Source organism: Lupinus angustifolius, chromosome LG16 (genome assembly GCF_001865875.1).
Source record: "Lupinus angustifolius cultivar Tanjil chromosome LG16, LupAngTanjil_v1.0, whole genome shotgun sequence".
In the NCBI taxonomy this organism is placed as follows: Eukaryota; Viridiplantae; Streptophyta; class Magnoliopsida; order Fabales; family Fabaceae; genus Lupinus; species Lupinus angustifolius.
In genome coordinates this window covers 11,907,686-11,919,767 of record NC_032024.1, presented here as the reverse complement: position 1 = coordinate 11,919,767, position 12,082 = coordinate 11,907,686, and the positions used below count along the sequence as shown (strand labels likewise).

The 12,082-nt window shown below is 31.7% G+C and overlaps 1 protein-coding gene across 2 annotated transcripts; it reads right to left on the bottom strand.

Annotated features, from left to right (window-relative positions):
- LOC109329063 (protein argonaute 4B-like) lies at positions 1,766-11,061 on the bottom strand. Of its 2 annotated transcripts, XM_019562726.1 has the most exons (23): positions 10,962-11,061; positions 7,702-7,945; positions 7,376-7,578; positions 7,057-7,275; positions 6,841-6,977; positions 6,474-6,571; positions 6,297-6,388; positions 6,001-6,166; positions 5,807-5,923; positions 5,608-5,715; positions 5,448-5,510; positions 5,263-5,376; positions 5,014-5,179; positions 4,778-4,890; positions 4,519-4,656; positions 4,311-4,441; positions 4,124-4,189; positions 3,423-3,486; positions 3,222-3,333; positions 3,069-3,142; positions 2,473-2,567; positions 2,355-2,386; positions 1,766-1,977 (listed from the first exon to the last, which is right to left on the bottom strand). In XM_019562726.1, the coding sequence occupies exons 2-23, from the start codon at positions 7,930-7,932 to the stop codon at positions 1,802-1,804; spliced, it is 2,715 nt and encodes a 904-aa protein (XP_019418271.1). In that variant the 5' UTR covers positions 7,933-7,945; positions 10,962-11,061; the 3' UTR covers positions 1,766-1,801. The 2 variants fall into 2 exon arrangements, with proteins under 2 accessions (XP_019418271.1, XP_019418272.1); XM_019562727.1 differs by lacking the exon at positions 10,962-11,061 and having other exon boundaries at positions 7,702-8,000.

Here is a 12,082-nt window from a genome sequence, read left to right as displayed (position 1 = left end):
ATGGGAGGATATAAAAATATAACTTTTAACAAAATAGGTTGATTTATTTTTTAACTTTTAATTTAAAAAAATATAATCAAAATCTAAAAATATAATATATAACACATTAAATCATGTTTATTCTATTACATGTCAAATAACTGCAAAACCTCCTACTCATAACCTTGAAGTCCACAATGCCACAAATTTCGCAATCCAATCACAACACATAATTGAACCTAGTAGTTAGCATTAGGGTCCAACAATTCTCACCATGGTGATACTACAATGCTTGGAATATATCAACAATTGTGAATTACATAATAGAAAGATAGGGGATCCACTTACTTAAGAGTAAGTTTTTTAAATTTACTCATCGTCCTAGCTATCAATTTTATGGAAATCTAATGATTTAGATCTACTCATTAATTCAAACCATTGGATTTTCCTAGAATTGATGACTAGTACGGGAAGTAAGTTTAAAAAACTTAATTCGTGGAGTAAGTGGATCACTCCCCTAACAGAAATACATCAAATGACATTTTATGAAGAAAAACATTTCCGTTACCGGTTTTTATGGTCAAAACCTGGCCCACCATAAATCCGCTCATGTTCGGTCGGTCGATTTGTTTCTTACAATCTTGATAGTTACCTTTTGAGTAAATTACACTCATATTCTCTGAATTTTAGTAAAATTATATAGATCACCCTTCCATCTTCTATACATGCACAACCCCCCGAATTTATATATACATAATGGTGATTACCTCTACGGAAGAGATAAGTAATATAAAATGGTGATAAGTGTAATTAAGTTAAAAAATGATATATTATGAAAATAAGTCCAATGTTATACGAGTCAATACATCTTCATTATTTTTTGTTCATTATATTATAGTATAAGAGTGATTTAAATAATATATTCTTAGAATTATTGATGTATTGAAGAGACATTGGCTCTTACTGTATTTTGACTTATATCCAGAATATATCATATATATTTTAACTTAATTATACTCATCACACTTTTTTTTATTTAAAGATCACTTAATTAGTATAATATACGAATATAAATAGAGGTAATTTATATAGATAGAAAGAGAAATGTAATATATATAATTTCACTAAAAATTAGAGATCTCAATATAATTTAATCTTATTTTTTATTTGAGTTTGTATATGTTAATTAGAAACAAGTAGATTATAATGCATAGAAAATCAATACTATATAATAAGACTTTAGTATTAGACCATTGCTACCAAATTTTAGTAATAGAGTTAATATGTGTGAAAAGAAAATATTTCTTCATGGGTAGGGTGACGGATGCATTTAGAAATAATAGAGTATAACAATTATGAATTGTGAAGGTAAAGGATTAGTACACAAGCGGTATATTATCTCTATTATTTTTATTAATGATTGATAAGTAAAAATCATAAAAGTATCAACTGCGTAGACATTTTCTCAAAATAATTTCCAATTCTTAAACTTTATAAAAATTTAAAATCAACTTGAAATGAATGATATAAAAAATTAAAATCAATTTGAAATGAATGAAACTATATCGGATATGGAGATCAAGACAAATCACTCACTAGCTATGGTCCTAGCAAATTTCTCTTGAAGGAAGAGATAAAACAACATATATAGTGTTAAGAATGGCCATATATTATATAAGTTACCACAATTCACAGAAATTTAATAATAACTCTTCAAGTGGCCGTGCCCCACCCAAAAAAAGTTGAACTTGTAAGAGTTTAAATCACAAAAGTAACATCTATCAAGGTTTCTTCTAGAATTGTAAGAGTTCCTAATAAGTTTTTAACAAAAGAACATGGAATTGGTGACATCTTGATGAAGAGGGGGTAATTGAGGAACTTGTGGTGCAACAATAGATGTCATTCCACCATGACTTGAAGATGTCTCAGAGAATTCATCAAACTTCATAAACTGTCCCATCTGAGCAGCTGCCAAATGTGCATAGCAAATAGGGGCAACTGCAATAATCCATAATGTTTAACTTCATCAAAATCAAACGCACAACTATCGGAAACAGACGGTAAGGGTTGGTTTGTGAGTTGAATTTTAGAGGGAAATGAAGAGAAATTGAAGGCTTGAGTCAACCCATACACTTATGAGATGGCTCTAAAAACCTTTCATTTTCATTCATTCCACTCCAAAATTCAACGCACAAACAAACCGTAAAGAACCCCCATGACTCGAATCTGTGACCGGATTCCATTGAGTAGCCTTTATAAAGTGCAAAGAAAAATAGTTCTTACATAACATTAATAATTATAGTGCCTAACATGCTGTCAAAAGTTTTACAAAAAGAAGAAGCATGATGCAAAAGAAATAGGAGCAGAGGTTTTACCAACTGATATTGCAGTAGTGCTCCTCTGATAACTGTTCAAAGTTTTATGCTGATGAATTAGTATAGGTTCATAAACTTCTATCCAAAAATCCAAGTTGACAATAATAAATATACTTACACATAAGATAGGGAATGAACCAGTTCTTGCAAATCATCAGCTGAGAATCCAATCTCATCATGCAGAACATGGTAATGTGTAGGTCTAGTTGTCCCCTATATAAACAAAATACCAGAACAATTGTTAAGGTTCAGATATATCAGGCATTAAGGTTAAACTCATCAGTCATCTTAGAAGTGTTCATGTTGTTAAGGACAAGCGAGAATCAAATAGTAAAAGAGAACAGGGAGAAGAGAAGATAACACATGGACTTTTGTAAGGTAATGAAGTTCAGTCAGTTATGTCTACGTCCTCAGGAGCATTGAGAGGCTACCACTATGTATTAGAGAATAAGGATTTGTGTTTAAGGCTACCACTATGTATTAGAGAATAAGGATTTGTGTTTAAGGCTACCACTATGTATTAGAGAATAAGGATTTGTGTTTAAGGCTACCACTATGTATTAGAGAATAAGGATTTGTGTTTAAGGCTACCAATATGTATTAGAAAATAAAGATTTGTGTTTGAAGCTACGACTACTACTTCTTTTTGCCAAGTACAAAATCAGTGGCTGACATAAAAACCTGTTGAAGTTCAATTTAGAGAATGATACTTACAATCATACCAGCCTGAGCACACAGATAGAAGTCATTGTTATGTGGATGACAGATTTTGTTGTCTATAACAGTGCCTACACCCAACAAATAGTGGGTTAGAACAAAAAATCAAAAGTACTTGGTTAAATATTTGTTGCTGAACATGTCCCAAACCTGGTGGAACATTATCAGGAGAATTTGCTTGGAAGAACTTGGTGTGGTGATTCTTCTGGGCAATAATCACAGTGAACTTTGGAGACCAGCTTTCATCAAGATGTTCACATGCCTAAAAATTTAATTTCAATGAAATTCAGTTTACTTTATTCATTAAGTAATGCAATTAGAAATTAAATTTAAATTGTTAAAAATGAATACCTTAATGATGTCATTCAACTCATGGTTTAGGACTTGATTGAACTGTGATTCACTCACTCCATCCCTAAAATTTGAACACAATTCAATTATAATCAGGACCACAAAATTAAGCAACAGCTCTACTATAGAACAGTGGAATATGACATGGGATTTCATCATCTAGCCATGTAAGCTTCTATTTTAATCAGTACCCAGTTTTTCCAATAAAATAAAATCAGAACTCAGTTCAGTAGTAAAGACAGTGATACAATTTATAAAAAAAACAAACAAATGGTTTAAGATGAAAGGTGTTTCTGGCATGCCTAATGCCTAAGCAAGAAGACTCAATGGGCAGCGCAATGCACGAGACTACCACTTAGTGGTATCTGGGGAGAGTAGATGTACATAGCCTTATCTCCGCAAGCAGAGAGGTTGTTTACAGTATTTGATACAATGACCACAAAGTCATTAAGCAACAACCTTACCGTTGCGCCACCCATGGTCACTAAGCAAGAACAATGAATAAAAATGAAATTGTAAGAAAGAACATTGGAAAATACAATCATCAGCCTAGATTATGATGATTTGATAAGTGAGTCTAAATTGTTCATAATATCAATTTTTAACTAATAAAAAGCAATAGTCATCCTTTTACAAATAATGCTTGTTGAATGATCCCTTAAGTAAAGAAGTCCAAATTCTTTAAACTCATTTTAAAATACCTGAAAATTATAATGTGTTGAGGCTTCCTTTTTCCTGAAGTTATTTCAAAGTCCAGAAGCAGCTCCCTGAAAAGATGGAAGCAAACATATCCAATGAAATACAGACTTATAAACTGTCTCTAATAGTCACTGCAAGTACATAACTTCAATTTCGCAAACTCGAACAGCCTTATTATAATTTACGCACCTCATGATACCTTCATCCGCAGTATCAGAAACAGGCTTGAATAAAGACTGTATCATTTCGACTCTTGATGACTGAGTGCGAACTGCGGCTCTATAACGTGAGATAAGAGGCCAGCATCTTGAGCTGACAACCTGAATAAAAAACATGTAATTTTAATTAGAAATGTAAACCGAACATTGTCGTTTCGTGCTAGGATAAAATGCCATACCGCCGCAATAGAAGGCACGTCTGATCGACCAGGAGATCCGTGCGAAACATCCATACCAATAATTAATGTAGGTACACTTGAAACTAAAGGTATAGAATGTGAAGGCTCTACAGCAAGAAAGGAATTCATGCCACCAAGCTGCATGAAAACAATAAAATGATAAAAACTAAAGCATGCAAGGATAAATGTTTTGCATAACAATTAACATAAGATATTGCTACAACATTTATTTAACATTTTTTGCTATATATGATTATACCTTTGCATTAACCTTTAAGAGAACATTTGTAATGTACTGGTCATTAATTTTTGTTGGGGCAATGCATTGTGTTGCAACACCTTCCTCAGCGAGACTTCTCCTTTTCCATGGGCCTACATGATTAAAGTTATTAGGATGTTATAAAGAGTAACATGAGATTTTGATTAGTATTACTTGAACATTCCACAAACATAAAAAAACAATTATTAGAATCAGTTGAAGTTTGTTGTTCCTACCATAAATGTCAGAATTTTTTCTCTGTGGAAGAATACACAACAGAAGTTGAGGGGGGCCAGGCAGCATGGACTTTACAGTACCAAACATTTTCTCAACCCTCACAGGCGCTGGATCACGTGCGGAGCGATTATCCTCTTCAAATACCCGAAATGGTGGACTTATGTGCTACAAAAGAAACCAGTGTGAAATAACCAGGGATTCAGAACATCACTGAAGTGAATTTTCACAACAGTTGTTACAAAACTTACAATCCCTTTATTTGCAGCACATTTCTTGAGGGTATCACATAGGTAACGTGTATCACACCGAGCTGAGAAGTTAACAATGGCCCAACGCTCAATCTTCACAGGATCAACTAGTTTCTGAAACATGATGCAGGCAGTTAGACAGAACTCTACATTTGGTCCAACTACTACATTAAAAAAACAAGAACCTTGTTGTTGAAGTTCCAGCGACCATTTCGCGGCACAAAGTCCTCCCCATTTCCAACTCTAAGCTGGAAGAACATATTGGCAAAGAAAGTCAGCAGTAAGCTAAAAGAAAGAAAATAAAATAAAACAGGTTTAAGAAGCCAAGCATATAGAAACACATACCCTTGGGGGTTGCAGTACCCGGCCATCGATTCTAGTGAAGTCAGGTTCAATGGTAATTCCACAAGAACGAAGCATCGGATCATTTTCATATCGGCTGTTTCTTAAGGACTGCAAGAATGTTGAAAAAAATTAGAGCAACGTCTAGCATGTATTTCAAAATGAATGAATTGATCAAAGCATTTTTAAGCTCATTGCATACATCAATCAAAGCTGCTTTCCTTTCGTTGGGCTTTTGCCTTGACTTCTCTACAAGCTGAGCCCTTTGCAAATTTGTGAGTGCCTTTGTGTATCTCTGCAATGAGACCAAGGTGCATAGCTGCAAAGCAAGAACATTATATTAGTGTTTCCCCAGATAAGTAATAGTTTTAAATCAATGTTCTATTGGTGTTTCACCTCGACTGGAAAAAAAGATGGGCGCTTTGGTTTTCCAACGTTTATGCATGGGAAGTCAGCAGATTTATGCATATCGAGCTTCTTATGGCGTTTAAAGTACTCATAAACAGTAATTTCGATTGTTTGGACGTCACCATTTGAATCCTTTCCTTGTTTCAATGAAAATCTGTGAGAAAACACATTAACCTTATCACTCTCATCACAAGAAAGCTGCCTTATTATTTATCAAAAATGACTCACGTGTTGCATCAAACGAAAACTTAATACTCGGAAAGAGAAAGTAAAAGAAAACTTACATTTGATTTCTGCAGGAATTGTCACTCAATCCAGTGATTTTGTACTCAATATTATTAGCCTTTATCCTGAGGTTTTTTAGCATTCTCTTGGCCTGAAAAATCATGAATCAAACAACCACGATTGATAAACATGGAGGCAACAAACCACTATTTCTATATAAGATACCATTGTCTCACCTTAGCCCAATCAATCATGTTTGGATGCCTAACATTTTGATTTTCACAGAGGAAGTCCAGTACCGAGCCAGGCTTGAGAATCATTGTATTTGAGACATCTTTAGAGAGAGAAACAACAAACAATCAATCAAAATAGAACAACATAAATTTGCAGGCATTTCACTTAAGAATCTTGCCAATGTTCTGAGATATCCTTAAATAAAAACAACAAACAATCAATCATAATAGAAAAACAGCATAAACTTCGAAACTTTTCACTTGAGAATCTTACAATTGTTCAGAGATATCATTAAAGAAAAAACAACAAACACTTAGTCATAACATAACAACAAAATAAACATCCAAGCATTTCATATCAGAATCTTACCAATGTTCAGAGATAGTCCTCCTTGAGTGGCTCGGAAGCTTGAATGGAAACCACGGCAACTAAGAACACCACCTCCAATGTCAGTGTAATTCCTTGGATTGTCATGGAAGAATGACTGCCGAACAAGGAGACAGCCCCTGAAAAGAAAGCAGCCATGAGAAACAGGATTTCAAGAAATGAAAACAAATAAATAACATTTTTGTTCTGATAACTTACTTCTTTGATGCATGCTGCCTAAGTATGATGTCCAAAACCCTCACTGCTTCCTGGAAGTGTTCGGAATCTTGACCCCGCAATGCATTTGGAATTGCTTGCAGTGGGATTTTGGCTGCATAACTTATCTCCACCTTGAATGTTTTGGACTGAGAAGCACGCCGCATTCTCTTGTCTTTTCCTTCTTTATTAAAGTTTTCCGGGCTTCCATCCATTCCAATCCTGAATAACAATGTGTTCCAAGTCATTGCTTGTGATAAACACAAGAAGGCATAATGAATGAAGCGATATCATAGTGTTGATGATAGAACTACAAGCTTACCTCTTGGACGAAACTTCATCCAACACAGCAGTGAAATTAAGCTTCTTATCCGGTAATGCACCAAGGGTGAATAGACTTTTCTCACCATCATATGCAAAATTCTTGCTTTGCAACTCATCATATGTTTCAGAAATTTTATCAATAACCTTTCTCCCAATGCCCATGGCTTCGACAGGACGCCCATCCTCGTACATCAACGCAACCTAATCAACAACATTTACGACATTTCATTAAAAATCAAGAATATAAACGTTTCATTCATATAACACACATCCACAACATAAAACAAAAAGCACAATAGATATGAATAGAAACAGAAGGTATACACTATAGTGATAGAAGAAGCCATCATTCTTTCCCATGCCAACTCTGAAATGGTTAGTTAGCAGCTGTATCTTCTGTCCCTTGGTTCCATTACCTCTCCTAGCCATAGGCAAACGATTCGTGACGAGTGTTTTGTTCGCCGGCTCGTATGCTTTTAATAAAGCTGCTTTCGTATGAACAACATTTGAAGGAATTGTTGATGGTGGAGGTGGCAATGATTCACCAGGATCCATATCTTAAATCTAGCTAAAAAATAAGGTTAAAAATGTTAATATGCTACAAAAGAACAGTTAAATGCTGATGAGTAACATAGCTAGACAAGTTAGAAACACTTAATATGGCTACATATTAATTGACCCTCTAAATAAGGATTTTTATAAGTACAAAGCAACTTTTATCTGCATTGTACCACTACTGATTTTAATTGAACAAACCCATAAACCTTTTTCAAATAGGAGCAGCAGAGAATAAATGTCAATTGAATTAGTACACAGAAAAAACCAAACAAACTAAGGAAGCAATGACAAGTAGTTATGCATTGGAATGTGTCATCACAACATTAGGATGACTATAAATAACTGAGAAAAAATGTATTCACTCATAGTGAGTTTTATACAATATCATTGCATCATACACTAATCATATTTCATCTTCATTGACTCTTCCAAAAAATAACTTTATATAAATCTTTACCATGACAGTACACGGATATTACCCTCTTAGTAACTAAACATAAAAGTCATTAGTAAAAAAGTGGCATAGTACACGAGACTCACACATTGAATGTACACAACCTTAATCCGCAAATTGAGAGTCTGTTTCCCGTATAAGAGTCATCAGTGCCTAACTAAAATTCAAACTCATGTTCTAAACACATATCCCATATAAGATAACATAGTAAAACGCTTATATTATTTCTACTTCTACACCCCAGACCCATACTTGTCTCTATACTACACACAAAATATTTAGGGTATAGACAGTGTGAGAAAATGGAGGGAAGTAAGCAAGTGTTTAAATTTGGAGTGTAGAAAATACAAACTTATATTGTAATTAAAACTACAAGTGTAGACTCTCGTAGTAGAAATAAAATGCATTTTCTTTATCAAGTGTCAGATGCAACAGGAAACAAAAGAATGCTACGTTTCTCTAGAACCAATCAATGATAAATGACCAATGATATTCTCTTTTGTTGGTAAAATCTTGAAGAGCCTCAATGATAACATTGCATGCATCTCTAATTAAATACCCATTGAGGATTAACTAATAGAGGAACAGAAATCTATTACTAAATCATGTGTCATATGTTTTTGGGCAATGATAATATAGCAATAACAACATTTAAAAAATATAATCGAACTACATGTTTTCATTATATTAAAAAAATATAAATATAGTATAGGTATACAAGACTTTTCTCAACATCAAATGGAAAATGATATAGATGTACTATACATATAAATGTAAGTGGAGCATTCTTGTATAAATCTTATATTCTAAATACTATAAATTAGGAGAATGAAAATTTTAAAATAATCAAAGAGGATAACCTAACTTGAAAAGCAATCCAGAAAAGTAAAATTTAATATCTATACACTTAACATATAAATTCTTATATGTCAACATTTATATGTATTATTTTTATTTAAAATACAATAATAATTAACACATAAATTCTTAAACGGTAAGTATATAGACTATTTTCTCTAAAAAATTGTAAAAATGGTAGTAATTGGATATGAGGATATAAAATACAAACAAAAATACATAAATAAATAGCATAAAAATTTATATACAATTAATACATTATTCACTACTTATTTATATTATTTTTTAAATCAACGATAAATAAACATGCAACAATGTATAAAATCATGAATTTGGGTCTATGGAGAGTCCATTATCATGTTGGGACTACAACATGAGTCAAAAATAAAAATCTAATTATCATGATTTAAACTTATTTTTTAATAAAATAAATTATTTATTTCTCCTTATAATTTACTAGTGAGAGGAGTTGGACTCAAAGTTACACTCGTCATTACATATATATTTTTTCGTAAAGCACTAGACGCGTACACATAAAAACTTTAGATATGAAAACTTGAAGAGAAATAATTGATGCGGGAAACTACTGTTGCTTACTTAAAAAAAGGAGTGTATTAATGAAAACAAGTAACAATGAATAAAAATCATTTTTAAAGACCTGGTTCTTTTTTATTGCGTAAATATGGGTCACGTATAATTAATAAATGGAAAATCAAATAGAGAAAAATGCAAGATCCATTTTTTTTAAAAAACAGTTATGTAAATAAATAAATAAATATTAATGAAACCAGGTAATCTCTGAAGATAGAGATGGTAACATGTATCGCTAAAAATATTTTAAAAATACAAAATTTAAATTATTTCGAAATAAGAAATTATAAATCACAAGACTCATTTTCATATCAGAAAATAAATAGATCCCAAGGGCAATTTAAAAAAAACAAAGCCACAAATTGAATAGAAACAAAATAATAATTAGCAGCATACCTCCTATACTCATGGGCAAGAAGATAATTAGAATTTAGAACTACATTGGTTGGGTATAAAAGATAAATAAACAATATTAAAACTTAGATAATAACTGATAAAATAAATACATATTTTGCCAGCACCGGAATGCCAAAGTAAAACACCAGAACAAAAAACAAAAAAAATGTTATCTAGTGCACAAGAACCCGATGAAAAAATTATATGTGAACGATAGAATATATATTTTATTTAAAAATATGATCTTTAAGTCACCAAATAAATAATGGTATATAACCAAGAATCATCATCTTAAAGAAAAAATTAAAAGATCAAACAAACAAGTTGATAAGAAAAGATCAAACAAAAAAATGTAGTAGCTAATGAACTACAATCATAATGTGATGAAAGAAGAAAACACATATGAGGGACACTTTTATGAAGCACAAAAGATTCAAAATCTTTTTTTGTGTGCTTAGACTCAAAATCTTTAAAACAAATAAAAAATAAAGAACGTGAGAAGGTAATAAACGGTTCAAAAACTTGTTAAAGAACTTTGTACCACTACCACCATTTAAGGCAAAAGAAAAACAAGAACCATCCAAGCATGAAAACCATAACCAAAATACCAAACCTTATTATAAACATGAAAAACAAGCACCAAAAAAAAGGAAAACATGTTCTTCAAAGACCCACAAAGAAAAAACCAAAACCATAGAAGAAAAAGTAACACAACCCCATGACATACCTTTGATGAAAATCACACAAGAGGAAGAAGAAGAGGAGATTATCAGAATGTAGAGAGTCACACACACAGTGCAAAGCTTTCTCTCTCTCTTGTATTTGGAGCAGTATAAATTATTTACGTCTATCTTCATTCATATATATATATCATATTTTGTCATGCATAAACCATTCATTACGTGACACATAGATCTATTTTTATTGTTTGAATATATCTATATTAGTAGGGGTGCACTTACTCCCTTTGATGGTCATCAATATTCTAGGAAATTCTAACGAATTTTAACTAGTGAGTATATCTAAATTATTAAATGTCTACAGAATTGATAGCTAGGATGGATAACAAGTTTTTTTAAACTTACTATCGCAGTAAATGGATTTCTTATATATATATTGTATGGATTTTATACATTATCAGTGTATTATTCACAATTCATATTTAATCATCATTGATTATTAAAAAATATCTCATAGTATAAGGAGATAAGTTATCTCATCCAACCACTAAAATCATGACATGTGCCATATTTAATCATTTTCTATAAAAATATTTCTAAAACTAAACAAAATAACCGGAGAAAATAAATTATCTCTTGTTACGAAGAGATATTTTATTCTCTTAAAAAATAATTTAAATAATTTATAGATGATATAATGACAATGCATAAATATTACACTTTTACTATTTTTTAAATCTAATAGATTTTTAATGTTAAAATCTATTTTAACATAATTAATTAAAGATGTGATTAGAATTTAACTATACCTTGAAAGTTAAGTTTGTTATATGGGTGATGATTGGATAACTTATAGAGTAAATTTATACGGACATCCCCTGAGTTTTGGTGAAATTACACAAATCATCTATCATTTTTTTACACCTATACAAACCCCATACTTTTTGTATTTTCATTACATTGATCACCTCTGTATGAGAAATATGTGTAATCTTTTAAACAAAAAATATGATAAATGCAATTAAGTTATACAAAACATGATATATTATTGAGACAAGTCCAAATAAGGGTGATCGGTGTAATAAAAGTACAAAAATGAGGGGATTTGTATAGGTGTAAAAAAGTGAGGGGTGGTTTGTGTAATTTCGCTAAAACTCATGGGTGTCAA

Excerpts from the sequence above, each read along its gene's own strand:
- LOC109329063 (XM_019562726.1), bottom strand. The coding sequence starts at position 7,932 with ATGGATCCTGGTGAATCATTGCCACCTCCACCATCAACAATTCCTTCA. Across the intron at positions 2,387-2,472 it reads GTTCATTCCCTATCTTATGT|TTATCAGAGGAGCACTACTG; the intron begins GTAAGTATATTT and ends AACTTTGAACAG. Across the intron at positions 1,978-2,354 it reads CACTACTGCAATATCAGTTG|TTGCCCCTATTTGCTATGCA; the intron begins GTAAAACCTCTG and ends GGATTATTGCAG.